The following is a 20355-nucleotide window of genomic DNA, read 5'->3' on the forward strand; positions in this document are numbered from 1 at the left end:
GGTCATATGATATCCTTGGGGTTATTTTCAGCTCTAAAAGATTCCCCTCGATTACGTTTTTATTTGTATCCTACAATACTGTATATTTTCCACTTTCAGATAAGTCTGGCCAAAATTCTGTGACTTAATTCATGTGCTCTCAAAAATATTTTAAAAGATGAATGGGCGCCCAGCTGTTCAAAACGACTTGTCAGCTGGGGCCAGACATTTTGGGGGTGCATATGGTTGACAGCCCACAAGTGTGGGTGACACCTAATCTGGTGGAGAACACGGAAGACGGCCAGCTCAGTGCTACAACAATGAGGATAACAATAATTACAAAATACTGGAGAATATTAATAACAGGGGTTCTTCTTTTTTTTTAAAAACAAAATATATATTTTTTTAATTGTAAATCCCTAAATAGAAAACACCAGTGTAAGTAGTGTCAACTGTTGCTGTAACATGAAATTAAACTTATATTAAAAAAAATATATATATATATATAATAATAATAATTAGATAAACTACAAAGATGGCCATTTATGGTGACGTTTTGGTCGCACCTATATGACGCGGGACGGCGGAGGGATCCCTGCTTGTCAGAGCCATGGTCAGGGCGCTGAGAGGCGGTGAACGGCGGAGGTCTAACGTTAGCTCATTAGGATAGAGACACACGCTCAACTGGGAAGACGTTTTCGCTGTGACCATTTCTGGAAGCAAATGTTAACTTCTGGATAGCACCGTCTTTGCTAGACTTGTCTAGCGTTTCAAGGCGGCGGAAAGGGGGGGTTGGTTGGTTGGTTGGTTGGTTGGTGGCGGCGGTGTGCTAGCTTTCAGCTGACTTACTGGTGTCCTGCGGTGGAAATAGCAAAAATGTCGTCTCCAAGTCCGGGTAAAAGGCGAATGGATACCGACGTGGTGAAACTGTATCCTTTCCTGAAACATAAACAACAAGTCTCTCGAATCGCTTGTCTTCGTCCTAATCTGCACGGAAACGTAATATTATTACGCTGACTCCTTTTTTTTTTTTTTTTTCTTTTTAAATTGATATATATTTATTTATCTAATGTGTGCTGCTTGTTTTCCTCGGTTGACCCAAAGCGGAGTGCGAGAGGTGCTTTTCTCTGTGAATGACTGGTGTTTTTTTTTTTTTTTTTTTTTTTTTTGTGTAAACAACATTTTTTTTTTTTTTTTTTTTTTGCTAGCAAAGCCAAGTGTTAGCTATTTCTGTCCTGCGAACCTCCAGTCGGTCTCTTATCGGGACAGCTGTATTTCTATTTAACATAATCAGATCGGCCACAGCTCCTTTCGAGCATTTTTTTTTTATATATATATATCTTAATATCATCTGTAACAAACGCTAGCTGTCCCAGCTTGCTCGTCTGTACAGTATTTGAAAATTACTGCACCATCCGACCACACGCTAACGTTATTCTCCCCTTTCTTTTTTCTTTTTTTAATTTTCTTTTTCTTTTTCTCCAGGAATGTCTTTTTTCATCTTGTTGCACCGACCAATACATCTAGCAGCGGTAGATTATATCAAAACACCTTGTGGCAATTTTTGGTTTCTTTGTCCAGAGTGCTGTCTTTTCTTTTCTTTTCTTGTCTTGTCTTGTCTTTTCTTTTCTTGTCTTTTCTTTTTTTTTTTCTGGAGGGTGAGAGTTAAGTCAAAGTGCCCCCCCCGCCCCCCCATTTCCTTCACACGTTGACACGGGAGCTTGTTTACATAACGTAACAGAAAAATGCTGCTGTCTTTTGTTCTGCCCTTTAAAAAAAAAAAAAATAGAAAAATCGCTGGCGTTATTGCAGCGTGTTGTAGCTCTCTGGGTCTGCTTCGCTTTGCAAACCCCTACCACTGGGTTGTTGTTTTTTTTTTTGTAATTGTGTTACTGCATCTGCCACTTGGAAATGTTTTGCCTTGTAACGCTGCTGAGCTGGCTGGTTAATTTCAACATCAAAATGGCCACCTGATCACTGTGTCTCACTGTACTTCAGTGTCTGCAGGCAAATATATGCAAGCCTAACTTGTATCACGGTTATGAGTGTTGGTCATCTTGTTGTTGTTGTTTTTTTTTTTGTGGAAATACCGGATCTAGAAGTTTAGTGGTACAGCAGGTGTCATGTGCCTGCAGTCGTTTTTTCACTGGAGAATGCTGAAAACTTTTAGGCAGCATCTAGTGTGTTCTGTTTTTCCCCAAGTCAGTTGTCACCAGTGTTTGCCGTTTGTCCTGCTTGATGTATTTGTTCAGCTCCACTTGGCAGAGTGAGTTGTTGTAAAAGTGAACCGCAACAACACAAAATACCATGTTCTGGAAGAACAGTATGAACTGGTAGCTTTGTTTTTGTCCCAGCTCAGTGGGAACCAGCTTAATGATTGGGTAGCCTGTTACCACCCGGAAACCAGGAGAGGGAGGGACTTAAAACAGCTGATGGGGAAGGCTGTGAAGCTTATTCAAATATGGGGTTAGAAGTGGGCCTGTCAAAATTAACCCAAAAACAAGGGGAGCTGCCCCAACAGGTTCTGTATAATTGTTTAAAAGGAAAAGTGTGAAACTCTTCTTGTTTGGTTTTCCCCAACTTTTTAATTATATTGAAGAATTGTTGTGTTCTGACTTACTTTGATTTATTTACACATATTATGCCCGACATATTGTCAGACATAACGTGTGTAAATAAGTCTAAAATAAATACTAATTCTGCATTTCATTGTACATCCGGCATCATACCATCCCATTGGAGTTACATATTACAAGCATGTACGTTTGAAACCGCATGTGGCTGCAATATGTGGATTCACATTTACAAAGTTATGTTGAAGCTACATATCTTTCTGTCACTTTGGCCGTATGCCTGAGGCATTCCGTTACGTTTGCGAGCTAGAAACCGTGCTTGTTTAAGCAAGTGCCTGCATCCCCCACTCGACACCACTTGTGCTCGGCTATGGGAGCCGGGACAGAGCGGTGAAACAGACAGAACGACAGTTTTTTAAGGATTGCAGCACACACACACACACACACACATAAATAGCCCTGCAGCAGTAGAAGTCCACCTCCTCTCTTTCTTGGTCTACCGGGCTGATGAGCAAGAGCGGTTTGCTGCACGCCACCTGCTCAGTTCTGTACTGTGTGTGTTTCACTGGCACCATGCAAGACCAGTGGCCAACAAGTGTTGTAGAAGACCGCCGTGTGTGTTGGTGTGTATTCCACAGAGTTGGGTTACATAGAACAGACACGGGTTCACTGCTGACGAGGCAGTGACGTGCGCCGTCCTGTCCTTCTGTTTGTGTCGTCAGAGGAAAGCCAGCGGTAAAAGCGTCTTTCTGTGCTCCCTGTGCTTTGCGTCTTCCCCCCCTGGTGAAACCAAAGCCTGAAACTCACACTGCCTTTGAGACGGGAGGAGCTTCCGAGAGGCCTCTCTCGCATTAATTTGCTGTGGCCACCTGAGAGCTGAGGATCTGGAGCGGAGGCCGTGAGGGAATTTGTGAAAATGAATGTCAGAATGACCTCAACATGTAGTATCCCTGGGTTTAAGCTTTGTCCTAAACCAGCTGCTGGATTGTTGCCTGCTTTTAGCGCAAATTGCACATCCTTTGTGTTTACATGCCAGTGTAGCCTCAACTCTTTGTACAGTTTAGTGAAATAGTCACGGAGAAGACATCAAATATGTTGGTTTACACTGACTTGGCGCTGTATTGTAATGTGTTTCTATTCTTTAACCCCCCTCCTATACAAATGTATAGTCTTGAAGGGAAAGAGATGACATTTATTGTCCAGTTCTTGACCAGACTGAATTCTTCAACCTTAACTTTTTATTATTACCAATGACCGGTGTAACTCTTGACCATTTGGTATTCTGTCTTGCTCCTGGACATGTTCCTTTCATTATGAAACATGATGTTCCCGAACAAGGATCTTAGCATGTGATTATGCCATTTCAAAGAGCTTTACATTCAGCTTGCTGTGTGGGATTGACTGCACATACTGTGTAGGAAGTTGTGCTGTTTGCATGTATTCATCACTGGTCTACTCGCTTTACAAATGCTTCCAAGCAGTAAGCAGCTGGAATTTAAGCACAGGTTAAAAAAAAAAAAAAAAAAGTCAAAGCCCGATACGAATGCCAGCACAAGCTCTTGTGGTGTCTGGACTTTGGATTTTAATACAGAGAATGGGACAGAAGAGAAATCCTAGTGATTAATCAGTACAACAGTTTTTGTGTTGTCAAGAGAACCTGAAGAACATAAGAACTCTTTTTTTTAAACTGGGTTTTTGTATAATTTTGATTGACGTTAGTTACTGTTGAGACAATTGTTCTCATTAAGTCTTTAGAATAGCATGAGTCCAAAGACTTGAGATGTATATTTGTTCATATATGCAGTCTCATTGCATCAGGAGGAGTGTTGGGACATTTAATGTCCTTGAAATGGCCTCTTAGTCGTACTTTCCAACCTTTCCGCTGCTGAAAGGCCTGACAGTGACTGGATAACAGTCCTCTGAAGCATGGCCACTGGCAATTTATATTCAAGACAGTTGGGAGTTGTTGAGAGGGGTGTCGCATGCTTAATCTGCCCCTGTATTCATCATGCTACCTGGCACCAATGCTGTACTGTTTTTTTTAACCCACATATCAGCTGAATCACATTATTAAGGCATTTTGTGTGCTATGTTTGTGGCTCATCTCTCATGAGTTTGGGTTTTCAGAACTTTAGTTTGTCTTGAAGTGAGTGTTGAGGCAGCCTTAAGTAATCCTGATTTATTCAGTTGTCCACAATCACTGGGAAGGCTTGTAAGGGCAGGGTTCACCTCCTCCCTCCCTCCTTTTTTTTTTTTTTTTTTTTTTTTCCTGTTTTTTCTGACTGTCCTGCCTATCACATCCCTCCACCCTCCCTAAGTGGAATACCAATCCTGAGCTTTATCTGCTCTACGCTCAGTATTTTGGCCCCATTGTGCCCTTGTGTCATGACATCCGGATGGCATCAGCGAGCAGATTCTTTTGTGTTACCCATTTACAGGAGCCCCTGTGACCTCCACCTCCTGATGCCGTGTCAGACCATGTCACACAGTCACGGGCAGCTAATCTGCACCATTATTGCGGCACTGAACAAACTAGACGCAGTTTACTGTGGGGAAGGAGCCAGCAGTTTACTGCCCTTTGCTAACTGAGAGATTGATGAAATGAATGGAAGTACGGGGAACGCTCTGGTCTGGTTGTAACGGTGCATAAGCTAACATGCTTTGTTATTGTGGTGAAATAAACCCTACAGTAGTAGACACAAAGAAGCTAAGAAGGTTGCAGAAAACCTGGGAGGCTTAGAGGACCATTTTGCATCATGCTGACGATCGCATTTGGATGTACTGTATGTGTACATAACAAACACATGCTGCAGGTTATTCGCAGTCAAAGGATATCTTGTTTGCAGGGGACTCTCCATCATATCTGGTGATGGGAGGTCACCTCAACCAAGTTTTTTTTTTTTTTTTTTCCTCTGCTTGCTTCTGTTAGAAACCAGACTGTTAACCCTAAAGCCCAGTTATCGTTCGTCATCCATGTTCATTGTGGCTCAGGTTTAATATGGAATTAAGGCCGTCAAGATCAAGCTGTGGAAAAGCTGAAAGCATGACACCAAGATTCATTTGGTTTTGTATACAGCCAAATATAGTGCTTGTGCATATTTGTGCAAGATTTATGTGTTGTGGTTCTTGGGCAGTGGGCAAGCTGATATTCATGAAAAGAATGTAATTGTAGGATAAAAAAAAAATATATATATATATATTCTCCAACTAAATTACTATAGTCTACAGAAAAGAAAACTGGCTTTCGCAGACACTCTTTTGTGCATCTAACTTTTACTGATGTGGAGTTAGTGCGTCTTTTGTTTAGTCACAATCTCAAGGATCTCTTACTGCCGGTCTGAAAGCTTAAATTTACGACAGTCTCTGTGCTCTTTATGTGGAGTTGCTGTATTTATGCCTTTGTTTGTGTCCATGCAGGTGTTTTTAAAAAATATGATACGTCACTGAACCAAAATCCTGCTCTTTGTTATTTTGAGTTCTTTGTGAGTGAACATAAGGTTACCTAATGTAATTGTGGCTGAGGCCCCTTTTAGTAGTCGGGGGGGGGGCACCTTGATTGACAGCCCTGTTTTGGGGGTCCAGGAGCAAGGCATCGCTGACAGTAGGAGATTTGAGGCCCTCACTGTTAATCCCAGAGTGCAAACAGCAAAGCTTCCTGCACGCATGGTTGAGTTCCCTTAGAAAAACAGATGGACTGAAGTTCCTCTCTTTGTTTCGGCATGCATTTCTTTTCTTTTTTTTTTCTTTTTTTTTTTCCTTTCTGGCACTGGGGAGATCAGCCTGCCTCTGCCACTCACGTGCACCGGTCCTTTTAATGTGGAAAATCGAAGGAGTGACCATCGGGTAACTACGTGTTTGGTCACATGAGCCGGTGACACTGAATCCTCTCGTCTAAATGTTGACGTAAAAGTGACTCAATGCTCTGTTTCCACTAAAATAACCGACGTATAAAGTAAAAGGACCTTGTACAAAAAAAAAGTGGAACCTCTTCTACCCACACCCTGTGCTTGACTCTATCTGCTCATCTGCTGCTGTGCATTTATGGTCTGTGTCCAGTTGATAAAATTCGCCTGGCATCTTTCTCTGACTGTGCTGAATTTCAGGTTAGCTCATCATGTCTGTTGAAATTACGTTTTTTTTTTTTTTTTTTTTTTACCCCCCCCCTCCCCTGTCTACACAACTGAAAGCAAATCTTGTCTGTTAGATCTGCTCATTAGGCTCCAGCCTCAGATTCAGGCCATTGTTTCTCCTGCCCTGGCTCAGTTTCATGTTCATTAATGATCTTATCTTTTGTACGGACATGCATGCAGCTCAAACACGCATGCACGCGCGCACACACACACAGCCTCTGTGCTGTTTCTGTAAATAGACTGTTGATTTAGTGAAGGGCTGAGAAGGAGGAGCAGCTGAAGGATTCACATTTGATTGCAGTGGGTGGGCTCTCATCTCTCACCACCGAAGACAAAGAACTTCGCCTGTGCATTTCTGTGCAGCTTCGGCTCTCACACCGCGAGGCAACCATCAATATATTGAGGCTCGCTTCTAATAGAAACCAAATCTGCATTCCAAAGTAATTTAATATTTTGGGTTAACTGTTTAAACATTGAGCTATCTTTTTTTCTTTCTTTTTTTTATCTTTTGTGTTGTCTTTTTTGAGGTCAATCTTTTTTCTTTACAAGGACAGCTTTTACATTTTGGTGATTATTTTTATTATTTTTAAAAGTCTTTTGTTTTGTCTGAAAAGTAGCTGCCACAACCACAGCTGGTGACATACCGGAGGTATTTGTCGTATCGTATGTTGAATGTGCAAAAAAAAATTATGGATATTAACCTTTTGATTTTAAAAGCAGAAATGAAACCGATTTATTCATAGAATTCATTTACTTCCCATTCACCTTCCCGTGAGTGCCTCTACCAGATGTCTACTGGTAGATTCCAGTGAGTCTGGCTTTTTAAGGCCATACGTCCATTGATATGTAAAACCTGCTGCAAAGGTTTTCTTTTGCGCAGACCGCACACGCTGGTCCTCCATCAGCATTTAGACTCTTAATGTGTCAGAAGGAGCTGTACTCTTCGACAACAGGCAGTTTAAGCCCAGCTTTGCTCACTAACACTGACACTTGGGATGTTGAAAGGATACCAATTTAGATTCAGCATTTTGAGCATGTACTAGTTTTCAGTGGTTTAAGGAGAATGCATCTTTTTTTTTTCTTTTTTTTTCTGAATCGCAACTAGACCTGTTTAAAGTACAACCCGGCATCAGTCTTTTGCACTGTTTTGCTCTTCAAACTTGAGCGACTGTTGGGAAAGCACCTGATGTGGAGATGTGATTCCAAGCGGGAGGCTAACCTGCTTGATAAATGATCCCGTATGTAGTTTGTTAGTAGTTTCGTGAACGAAACAACAACAACAACAACAACAAACCGCGAGCGGCTGGTAAAGACAAGGAATTATCAGTGACGTGGCGGCACGAAAGCGTCATCCATTTTACTCATAGCATAGGCCTTTCTCACCTCCTTGGTTTGGGCAAAATGACAGAAAAGTTTTTTTTAGCTGCTGTCCAGCTCCTTTGCCGCAACGGTTTGTCAGGCATAACTAACGGCAAGCGCAGCATTACCTTAAACTGCCGTGACAATTCACCTCTTTTCAGCAGTAAGTTTGTCAAGAGTTCCTCTTTTTATAAACTTTATGAAAATAGATATCTGAGCTCCTGTGGTTATAATGTTTTACAAACAGTACTGTTTCTCCCACAGTATTTGTTATTATTTTTTGTCAAATATAGCTAGTTAACGTCATTAAAACGGTTGGTTAAGTTTGATGCCACTTTGTAGAATCCCTACAGAATCCGCATTGAATTATCTCATCCAATGTGTGGCATTTTTTTTTTTTTTTTAAAGTGTCATTTTAATTACAGCTTGCTGGATGTAGAAAAATGAAGATGCCTACTGTCATAATTAGGGGTGTGCCATATCGGATCTTTCGCAATGATATCGTAACATTTTTTGATGATGGATAATATTCATATCGGGGTCGCAACAGTGTTCCGACTTGCTAACATAATGTCACGCTGTCGCGCAGTGAAAAGGTGCCTCATGATGTACGGTACGTTATTGCACACAACCAGCATGGCTGAAAGGCGGCTCTGCAGTGGAGGAGTTGGTTTTGGCAAAGGGAGCGACTTCAGTGGCATGACAATAGTTTGGTTACAAAAGATCAGATGTTCAACAAACCACAGCGATATGTTAATTTTTAACAGAACATTTGAAGGCCAACAGTTAACATTCGTTTTGCCGTATAAACCTCTTGACATTTTGTTGCGACTGCGTATGATCTTGAAATACATCATAACATCTTTTTCAGTATTGTGTCTTTTTGCAGAAATACCCCGAAACATTTAGTCAATTCACTCTAGTAAATAAAAGATTTGTCTCGAGCCGGCTGTAGTTTGGATGAATGGCACCTGCTGGCTCCTCGTCTTCATTCTCATTTTCGTTCCCCTTCAGCTCACCATGTATTCTCTGGATTATCTGCCCACAGAGTCAATGAGCTGCGTTTTTTTTAATTTTTTTTAGAAATGGTTCAGTCAGGCTCCAAATCAAACATTTTGAGGTTTCCTTAAAGTGCGCTAAAGGGAAGGAACCAGCCTGGTGGACAATGCTTTAACCTCAGTACAGAGAGTGGGGGAGTGGTTCAGTGAGGTTGGCTGGTGACGACTGCGGGGGAGAACGGTATTTGTTTTGCTGTTGAGTTGATTAAATCACACTCGCACAGCAACACCCTGCCTATCACTCGCTCTGCCTGCTGTGGTCGGATGGTTGCTGCGCTACGCTGGCTGCCTCGGTTTTCAGACGGCAGAGTGTCGTGGAGGTCACAGTAATCCCGCTCGGCTCAGTGCGGCGCACTAATACATGCAAAATTGAATGCACAAACATAGGATTGGACTTTAGGAGGAACAGTGCACATTGTATAGATAAAGGTGCGTGTTGGCTGAGATTTCAAACAGGCAAACCTTCTTAAACTCGTAGTCTCGTGCATGATTTTTTTTTTTAAATTTTATTATTCCTCAGGTTGTCTCAGCGAGGCCCTGTATCTCAGAACCCATATTGGAAGAAAGAACAGAGTTTTTGTTGGTGAAATGCTGGCATTTAATTCATCGTCCGTTTCATAATTGTTGCATATGGCTACCCACTGTTGCTCTGTTTTGTAAAATAGAGCTTGCCGTCTTTGAAACGAACCGCTGTGTCTTTTGTAGTTAATAGATATTTTAGCGTTTCTTTTGGGTGTCATGGTGGAGGAAACCTACCCGTTGCGTACACCCTGAGGACAGCTGCATTTCCTGCCTTTCATCTGCAAGGCCTTTGATTGTACGTTGTTGCTACAATTTGTGTGCAAGGGAGAGAAAGTGAAAGAGAGGTCGATGCCTCAGAGTTCCTCATCTCTGAATGTGCTCCTTGCTGTGGTAGTCTCGGTGAAAGTTGGTGTTTCTTCTTCCTTTTAGAAATAACAGAACTGACAAGTTAACTTCATCTAAGCATGCTATACAACCTGTCACTGCTTGAATTACTGCAAGAGCACCAATCAGTTCGATTTTCACCGCGTTCGGCACAAACCCGCCGTTCAAAGGAAGAGTCTCCATGCTAATATTGACATATCGGTCACCTTGGAATCTGGATTGATTCTCTCAAACCAGTAGAGCATAAATCCTCTTCTTTAGGTCAAAAATCATCGTCATTGTTGGCCTGCAGTATCGTCCACGGCAACAATGCTATTCGCATCCACAGATCTGCCTTCAAGGCTGAATCGGCATTCTACAAGTTGAAGTCTCATTTCCTTTTCTTCACTATCTTTCTGCCTCTCTTGGCCTCTCTCTCTCTCTCTCTCATGTGTTTCTTTCACATTTAAGTAACTCTTGTGATTGTCCTATCTTGCCCTTTTGTCCCGTGTTTCAACCCATTGCTCTGTTGGCTGTTCTTATTCTTTCTTTTTATGTTCAGGTTCCCTGCTGGCTTTTTTGGGGGTTGTGGGATATCGGTGCCTTTCAGGCAGAGTCTCATCTTTGCCTTTTCCTTCTGAAATCCAAGCAGTCTCCTTCGCTGGTCAGTGCCATTAATAACTGGAAATTTGTCATGGGGTCCCTTCTGTAATTCATTAACCCATTGCTTTCCTGTGTCTTAAAAGGATTACTTGAATCTGGAGGTGTCAGCATGTGGTCAGAGTATTGTATGTTGACATGTCAATAGTCTAACATGACCTGTACAGTCACTTTGATTGTTTTTGATAATATTTATCAAAGCCATAAAGATGTAAGGTTTTACTCGGGTAATATTACTGAACATTTAGTGTTTCAGAAACTGAAAATATACAAAAATGAGAAAGAAAATAAATAGTTAATATTGCATTCTAAACATGTATTACATCTTTCTGAGATAATACACGAAGCGATGGTCCGTGTCACCAGATCAACAACTTCTGTCTCCGAGAGGGAAATGTTTGAGCATATTTGACACCACATTGTTTGACAGAGGGATGTTTATGATTCTCCATCACGTTTCATTTTCCATACTTGGATGGGATATTTTGATCCCTTGGTCAGACACGGACAGTTGCCCGAAGGAACCAGAAGGAAAACAAGACATGTCTACACCACAACCGTAAATGCTATTTACTGTATATTTTTATGTGCTTTATAAAGTTAAAATAAAAATAAATACATTTTTTTTTTAAAAAGGATCAGGATAACATTGACCTTAATCCTGGAGTAAACTTTATGAGTATAATTGCTCGTCTGAAAGTGGCCTTTTTAGACCTTTTTTTTTTTTTTCTTCTTCTTCTTCTTCTACACAGTGTTTTCACTTGTGAGCGTGTGTTTTGGAGTCAGAGTGCCCTCATATGAAGAAACAGTGTTTGACACAGGAGGCACGGCTGCTGTGGCAGTTCAGGACTTTGTGGGTTGTTGCGAGGATGTACGTATGCATGTTCTTCTGCTTTGATTGGGCCCTGTGTATCAGATTATATGTGTGCATACAAGGATACTGACCCGGTGCTACCCACAGATTATGATTTATCTTTACTAATCCAAGGTAGGGGGATGGACAGATCGTCATTATACTATGACTGGGCAACAAGTAAATACGGAACCTTGATCAAAACGCTGTTGTTTTTGTTGAAACCATTTAATCCTTGTTGAGTGACAATGACTGGGTTGAAAAGCACATTATAATACGTAATATAAAACATCCTATCGAGATACAGATGTGCTTTAATGTTTGTGGATTGTTAATATTTCTGCAAGTGCGACCTAAAAACACCGTCGTATTTTCACACAAGTACTAAAATTAGACGAGGAGAACCCAGTTAAACAATCGTGATAAAAAAAAATATTAAGCAAAATGATCCAGTATTACATATCTGTGAGGTATGTGAACGTCCGGGATTAGCAGATGATTTAAAGGTGAAATTATTGTCTGGTGTGAGTCAGCGCCATATTTTACTCGTAGAAAGCGGATCTATCAAAGTCTGACCTTTTTTATAACGGGTTTGTGGAAATGTATCGTGGCATGAACAGAGGAGATTTCTCTCTTTGACATTGACTAATATTAATGTCCACGAGGACAGTCAACAGCAAAGGTGTGCCCGGCAGGGTTACGAGGAGAAAATAATTTAACTGGAATTACACATGGAAGCGAGGCGTGCACCATATCTTAAAGTTTACAATAATATAAATAAATACAAAAAATTGTATACTGTTTTTTTTTTTTTTTTTTTTTTTTAAATCTTAGTGATAATGGCAGGGGTCAGACTTGTTGATACAATGACGTCATGCTTAAGTAACGCCATAACGTGTGTAATAGAAGCACATAAACACAACATTTAAGTGCTTCAAATATAAATGTATTATGCATTCAAGCACCTTTTTTTTTTATATAACCCAATTCTTGATTAAATGCCAACTATTAAGGGAAATTCAAGTTTCCTTTCCTATGTCATGTCACCATTGTATTAAAACACCAAAGAAACGGCGGGTGGAGCTGATAGTTAGTTGGCACGTGCTGTGTATGCTGCATGTACCCTGCCTATCCAGTTCTGTGACAGTCCACTTGGCTGCCTCTCAACTAAACTAAACTCTCAACCTGTCTTCCACTCCATTAGACAGTTGAATTTACGCGCTCTACCAGGAGCTTCCCCTTTCCCGTGTGAGGGAGCTGTTGGTGGGAGATTGTACTTGTCTTGTGATGATTTTTGACAGATCAATCGGAGCAACGTGAGCTACTCCTTCTCCCCCAACTCCTCCTCCTCTCACATGATCTCGATACGTGGATGCTTCCACGTCATTGAGGCCTCTGACCTTTACATTTGTACTCGCTTGTCTTTTTTTTTTTTGGTGTCTCGTGAACGTGAACTCGCCCTGCTATCACAGCATCCTGTAAACGTCTCCTCTTAACCGAATGTCTGGATGTTGTATGTAAAAACTTCATGTGGCACAAACGAGATCGGTTCCTCTCCATCAGTATGGCCAATGTCAATTAGCCCACAGCAATAATCGGTGTCGATTCAACTCCATTAATAGCTTAGCCCCGACCACGCCTCACTGCTGCCATTCCATAACATAACACACACACACACACACACACACACACACACACACACACACACACACACACACACACACACACACACACACACACACACATACACAGTCCATACCATCCCCCTCTTTTGCACTGCTGCGCTCCCTCATGTAGTTGTACACACATCTACTCACACGCCAGTGGCTGTACTCTCAGTTAGGTGCATAGATGTCCTTAGATGAAGGGCAAAGCAGGATGAGCTGCAGAATGTAAACACCGCGCACGCAATGTGGCGTAGAAGGAGCGTTTGTTTAAGCACAGGGCTGGTTGTTGTTTTTGTAAGTGAGCTTCAGATGACTGTCGGATTCTGTGGTTATTCATTCTGACTTGCACGTTGCATCAAGGAGCCTCACAGCGGCTCCTTGACTCGAACACGAGAAGTCAGAACAGAGAGGTTCCTCTTCTGTCTGACAATGACACATTTCCTTGCCGAAGCCAGGGATTCAGTCTGCTCTTAGCAGACTCAACCAGAGCCTAAAATAACCTCCAGTTTGATTTAACCCTTTGGGGGGTCAGTGCTACTGCTAATGGGACACGCACTCGATCAGGATTGACAAGCCAGCTGCTGCTCTGAGGCACGGAAAACTGATTTTTTTTAATTTTTTTTATCCCATCTTTTGTCTGTAATATGCTCCGCCGGTCTTTCACTCTCAATTTGTAACATTTTTCTGCTTTTTCTTTTCTACATGTTATTTTCTCGTTCAGTCTCTGCTTTATTTCCCACAGTTCGACCCGCTGTTGACATTAATGGGAAATGAGTGATTTTGTTTTTTTGTAGGTGTAATGTTTGATTTGCCATGTGACACACTGGATAAATATAAGGTGCTATTCTTTAGGGTTTGTTATTGTTGTAACTGGAGTAGCAGAGGAAAACACTGATTTCCTTCACTAACAATCATAAACTTCTCCTGTGGTTTGGGTAAATACAGGCTTTGTAAATCTTAGCTGTTGGGGTTTGGAGAAAGATTAAATCAGGCACCTAAACACTTTAAATGTTCACAGAATATACATTATTTGCTGTCTGTTGCACGGAGATGGTTAGATTCAGTTAATTTCGAGAGCACAAATGAAATGGTCAGAAATCTATAACGCGTCACACAACTACTAAAGGAGACCAACGTGAGTCTGAAGTCTGCATTTCGGATGTTTTCGACACTTTATTTTCCTCTTGTGCAAAGGCTCCCTAACACAACAGTTTAATGCGACTCTGGTTGCACAAACGAAGCTGTTTGTCATACTGAGCTTCTCTTTTCACTCTGATGCTCAAACAGGCTCCACGCAGTGAGCACGTTGGGTTTCGTCAGCAGTTATGGGTTGTAACATTAAACTTGTAGAAGTCCAAGAGGCTATTAGACAGAGGCTTAGTGACAGATGGAAAGTGTCACGCACGGGTGGCCAGATGAAGGATGGGTGAACACTTCACGTTCAGTACGGGATATTAATGAATTGTGCAGCAGGACAACTAGGCATGAAGCTATCAATTGTCATTGAGAGTAAGTCTCCAGGACGCCGAGTCAGAACAGAATCCAAGTGTAATGTCCCTGCATTGATTTGTTTTCATTATCTGTCAGAAGCTATCGTTTCTCTCTTTCGTCTTCATAACTCTGTGTGCTGTAAAAAAAAAAAAAAAAAAAAAAAAATGTTGGGTAGAGGAGAGAGAAAAGGTCAAACTCTTATGTCTTTGCCTTCCTCGCAGCAAAGCATGTGATGATGAGTTGCACTGAGAACAACCGCAGCTGATTATTATTTCCCAGAGAAGCCAAATTGTTTGTGACCCTGATTATTATTCAAAAATATCCCCTCATGTTTGTTTTAGCTTGTGTGTGTGCGCAGTCGTGAAGCCATTCTCCTTGACAGCCTTACAGCATCGAGAGCAAGCATGAAGTCACCATCCTCAGCGGACTCAATGAATTTGTAGTGAAGTTTTTCGGACCACAAGGAAGTAAGTGTTTGTCTTTTCTGATCTACCACATTTTTTTTTTATTATTTTATTTTTTAACGAAAACCTTGTTCTTTCTCATTAATGTGTTCTATAAAGTCGATGTTATATTTAGGATTTACAAATACACGTGTGTGTGTGTGTGTGTGTGTGTGTGTGTGTGTGTGTGTGTGTGTGTGTGTGTGTGTGTGTGTGTGTGTGTGTGTGTGTGCGTGCTTCTGGCACTGCTGTCCCATAAACATCACTATCAGGTTGTTTTTTTTTAACAGTGATGATTAGCTGAACTCCAAACAGAGCAATGAAGTGACGATGATTGTCCGACGTGGGGACAGACGGTGCTTAAATATCAGTCATCCTCTTGTTTGAAACATGAAGACAAGTTCTTCACACCAGACCAGGAACGCAAAACGGATTGAAACCAGGCCTGAGGCCACAAAGACTAAAACGGAGGGGAGCCGGGCTTGAAGGGAATTTTGGACGATGAGTGGCCTCATCAGCAGGAAATAACTTCTTTCATATGCTGTTCGCAACATCTGTAGCATTAAAACCACTGCCACTTATGCATCAGTGACGGGAGGAAGTGGGTGTTTATGATGCCTCGAAAAGATGTCACATAAAATGGTGCTGCTGTGTGTGTGTGTGTGTGTGTGTGTGTGTGTGTGTGTGTGTGTGTGTGTGTGTGTGTGTGTGTGTGTGTGTGTGTGTGTGTGCGCTGTTCACTTTCAGTGCAGCACATGAGGGTCCTGTTACACACGGCTATTCTGGGAGAGCACCGCACACTCACTGAATCTCAGCCTCTTCCTCTTTTGATGTCAGTGTATTATTTGGAAGTAAAGAATTCTCCTGAGCTGAAATACACGACTGCATGAAATGGTAGAGAGAAATGAGGAGTGTGGCTCGTGTGCAGCGGAGGAAATTGATATTACTGTGCAGCGACTAAATCCCTTTAGGTGCACGAAGGATGGAATAAAATGTTCCGGGGGGGGGGAGGGAGAAGTCCATCCTCTGTGCTCAACAGTGTTCTTTTTTTTTTAAAAATTATTATTATTTATTTATCGTGTCCTCTCGTTATTCTGTTCAGCGCCGTACGAGGGAGGTGTTTGGAAAGTGCGAGTAGATCTTCCTGATAAATACCCCTTCAAATCGCCATCGATAGGTAAGAGCTCCACGCTGTCACGCAGAATTACAAGATCGTGTTTTAGGTTGTGGGTTTATTTTTTTTACACCGTCCTCATTTCTGCCTTATGTTTTTCAGGATTCATGAACAAGATTTTTCATCCCAACATTGATGAAGCGTAAGTTGATTTCAGTCATTTGTGTTTTGTTTTTTTTCTGGGTTTTGCTCACTTTAAGTCGACTATGGCATTATCGATACTGGAACTTAACACTGGAATAGAAAAACCGCGTGTTTTGAAGCTCATGAAGTGATATTCGCATGTTGTTATGTCATGCCTGTCTCCATGTAAACCATAAACAATGTTTGAATCAATTTTCTACTGCTTTTTTTTATATATATAACTTCTTTATAGCTAGTTTTTGGCTCTGAAAATGTTTAAAAAAAAAAAAAAAAAAAGACAATCTTGTGTTGTGACCTGCTCCTGGTGAACCACTTTGTTTTTCTGGTCCCATTAATCCACTGCTAAGAGGCCGCACATTCCTCAAGCGTGGGTCCCTGGGAGGACCTGACGGACAGGCCGAACTTGTGCCTCCTCCCCAAATGTGACAGTTTGGCCCCAGAAAGGCCAAAAACAATAGAAACGACCTACATAATGTGAATGCTACTGGTAAACTGTGGCAAGTTCAATTACACCTATATTATTAAAGTAACATGTTAACACTTAAGGCATGATGAAAAACAGCCAAATAGTGTGAAATGTGTGTAGTAAATATAGTTATGTAACTTCAATTTCTCAATGAAGACCTGTGGTTGACGGTAGGAACCGACTCGGGGGTTTATGTCTGTCTTAAATGACTGAAGCTTCATATAAACTTCTTCGCTGGCCTGCTTTAAGTCATATATGCCAGTGACAGACCAGTCTGGTCACGTGACCTTTCACAGCTTTCTGATTTGACAAGAACTGTACAGTTAGACCGCATTTAATTTATTAGAACAGCTGGAAGGGCGACACCTGTTGCTAATTTCTGTATATCGCTGCCACGTGTGAAGCCCCGCTTGACGTGGGACTGTTGAGAAAACTTCGAGTCACCCAGCGACACAAATGGACTCCCATCTTACCTCGGTTTTTGCCTTTGACCCACTACTTCTGTTCTCTTCTCGGGTTCCCAGGTCAGGGACGGTGTGCTTAGATGTCATCAACCAGACATGGACAGCCCTTTATGGTGAGTGGCCACGCTCTCTCTCTCTCTCTCTCTCTCTCTCTCTCTGTGTGTGTGTGTGTGTGTGTGTGTGTGTGTGTGTGTGTGTGTGTGTGTGTGTGTGTGTGTGTGTGTGTGTGTGTGTGTGTGTGTGTGTGTGTGAAGTTCCCCCTGCTGAGGGTTCTGTGAATATGTGTGAAGCTCTTGACACGATGCCATCAGCAAAAGAACAACAACAAAAAAAACCAAAGAAAAAAAAAACACGCCCGGCGGTCCCACGCTCACATCTGACCGTGGTGCGCCGTTGCCCCTAATCTACTTACTTACTGTGGGGGGGGGGAAAGTGAGCACTAATGAGGTAATACCTTCACCCAGCAAGGTCAGACAACAGTCACCTTCGACAGGAGTGATTTACTGTCTGTCAGCTGTGAGAACAATACTCGCATGCTCTCGATGGCGGCGATTCTACTTGGCTTTTCTCACTGTCACCGTGTCCCTGCTGCTCTCCGTCTCCATGTCCCCGTAACCCGTTTCTCTGTACATTTCCCCATTCATTTCTCATTACATCCCCTTTACAGGGCGAAAACAGCTCTCGAGCAGTTTAAATGACTTTACAGTAATGTACCTAGCAGATGTTTTAGCATCCCTCACTATTTATTTGAACTGGTGTTCTGACTCAGGGGAATGTCAGGGCCCTAAATGGTATTTACACAACTTGATTACAAGATTTTTTTTATATATATTTTTTTATAGATTCCTAGATTATTATTATCGTCTTCCTTTTTTCTTGTGCTTCCTGTAGAATCACAGTATTTTTGTTCTTGTGTAAAATGCTGCAGGTTGTGTTTTGTTGAGGTTTTTTTGTTCAACGGGAATCAGATTGGACAAACACGGAAAGAACAGGCCAATCAGCCGAGCATTGTGTGGGGAGAGCAAAAGCAACTGATTTAATCTCATAAACATCATAATCCTACACAATGGACTTGGAAAGTGTTTGCTTTTCCAACTTGACTGGACCCAACAGTGACACCTAGGAGACGAGAGGAGCATTGCAGGGTTTCCAGCAGGCCTGGGCTCTGAGTAACAGCTGAGGCAGAGAGCTAGTGAAAGGAGATTAGTGAGGTTGTAACCTCCATGAAGCTGTCGGGCTGAGGGTTTTAAATCTGTGGTCCGTTACCGTGCATCTTTTTGTCTCGTCATCACCGTCTCTGAATGTGACTCATTAAGAACTGAGTCACCAGTTTTATACGAGATGCATCACTGGCAAAGTATTGGCTGATGCTCAGATTTGGAAGAAGCCTGAAGGTAACTTTCGTGAAATAATCACAATCATATCAATATTAGACCATTTAACTTTTTTTCTCTCTCTCTCTCTCTCTCTCTCTCTCTCTCTCTCTGCGTGTTGTCTTCTTCTTTTCCAGATCTGACCAATATCTTTGAGTCGTTCCTGCCCCAACTGCTGGCTTACCCAAACCCCATCGATCCCCTGAATGGAGATGCAGCTGCCATGTACCTTCATCGGCCAGAGGAGTACAAGCAGAAAATCAAAGGTTCAACCTAACAAAACACGTGCCGGGTGTCGATCAGATTATTAGATTACATTGCACGCCGGAAAAAAAAGGGAATTCCCCACGTTTATAATCCAGCAAAAATGTCATAAACGTTGCGGCCGCGCGACTTTCTCTCCTCTGAAGTCTGTCCTCTTGTCTTTCTTTCCCTCCGCAGAGTACATCCAGAAATATGCAACAGAGGAGGCTCTCAAGGAGCAGGAAGAGGGGGCAGGCGACTCTTCATCTGAAAGCTCCATGTCTGATTTCTCAGAAGACGAGGCCCAGGACATGGAGTTGTAGTAATAGGAGGGCTCCCCCATCCCGCCCCCTCCTTTAACCCCCCCTCCTCCCCCCCTCCCTCCCCCCCCACAGAGACTATATTTGATTTCCTAACCATGAGAAAGCAGACTTATAATATTCATATTTAAGCAAGTTGATTTTTTTATTATTATTATTATTATTATTATTATTATTATTACTACTAAACAAGGATTTTTATGGATATCTAGCCTTTGGTGTGTTTGACAGACACCCCTCCCGTTCTGTAGCTGTTTCTCCCTACACGGATGTTGCGATTGCGTTCACACCCTCCGCCTGTCACTTCCACATTTGTTTGGTGCGTCACGTAGGAAGTTTCCCTGTGAACGTCTGATTTCTCCACTCAAATTTCACTTTATGAAATATAACCTTCCAGTTTGATCTGAATCGTAGTTTTTTTTTTTCTTCTTCTTCTTCTTCCTTTCTTTTCTTTTCTGTTTCCACAATGCTAAATGACTCTGACCGCTACGGAGCTGCTGAGGTCTCGCTTGTCCCGGTGTGCATCGCCACGGCGATATTCTGTTGTAAAGACGGTAATTTAAAGGCCCACAATCCCTCGCGGGGGGGGCGGGGGGGGGTCTGAGCACACCTTACATAAAGCGCGGTGCCGTCGGACATTCGTAAATCAACCGGGAAATACTTCCTAAGCATATCTTTTTTAACATATTGAAAGACATGAGACATGCCAGTAAGAAATGCTGTCTTTCTTTCTGCTTCGGTTTGGCTGTTACATTACGTCTTGTTACTCTTTGTTGATCTTCTGCGGCGCCCGCCCGTGCAGTGGAAAATACACGCTGGACACGGGTCAGGTCTCGGAAAAATAAATAAGATTTTTTTTAATGCATGTCTCCTTACAGGGTGAGTGACAATGTGATGACAAAGACATGTCGTAGGATGTTTTCAATGGATTCGTTGAATGCACGCTCGCTGCGTCGACTCCATGTAAGATTGGTGCACGCGGGCAGCGAGGACGGAAGTGGCTCCACCGTAAGGTCTTTGTGGACATTCTGGTCAGACTCATTTGGTATTATGGGAACTGAAAAGAGGCCAGA

The 20355-nt window shown here is 42.2% G+C and overlaps 1 protein-coding gene across 1 annotated transcript; it reads left to right on the forward strand.

Annotated features, from left to right (window-relative positions):
• The first annotated feature begins 576 nt into the window (after nt 1-576).
• ube2h (ubiquitin-conjugating enzyme E2H (UBC8 homolog, yeast)) lies at nt 577-19684 on the forward strand. The gene is made up of 7 exons (XM_069700343.1): nt 577-908; nt 15046-15122; nt 16201-16275; nt 16375-16414; nt 17407-17459; nt 18857-18985; nt 19161-19684. The coding sequence occupies exons 1-7, from the start codon at nt 856-858 to the stop codon at nt 19283-19285; spliced, it is 552 nt and encodes a 183-aa protein (XP_069556444.1). The 5' UTR covers nt 577-855; the 3' UTR covers nt 19286-19684.
• The last annotated feature ends 671 nt before the right edge of the window (nt 19685-20355 follow it).

The sequence above is a fragment of the Brachyistius frenatus genome, unplaced genomic scaffold, assembly GCF_029030835.1.
Source record: "Brachyistius frenatus isolate BFR_SWC_R1_liver_20210118 unplaced genomic scaffold, ASM2903083v1 Contig_33, whole genome shotgun sequence".
Lineage (NCBI taxonomy): Eukaryota > Metazoa > Chordata > Actinopteri > Embiotocidae > Brachyistius > Brachyistius frenatus.

Bases quoted from the DNA above. Each gene is read 5' to 3' on its own strand.
- ube2h (XM_069700343.1), top strand. From the start codon at position 856: ATGTCGTCTCCAAGTCCGGGTAAAAGGCGAATGGATACCGACGTGGTG. The intron at 909-15,045 runs GTATCCTTTCCT...ACAGCCTTACAG, and splicing joins GATACCGACGTGGTGAAACT to CATCGAGAGCAAGCATGAAG. The intron at 16,276-16,374 runs GTAAGAGCTCCA...TATGTTTTTCAG, and splicing joins CTTCAAATCGCCATCGATAG to GATTCATGAACAAGATTTTT.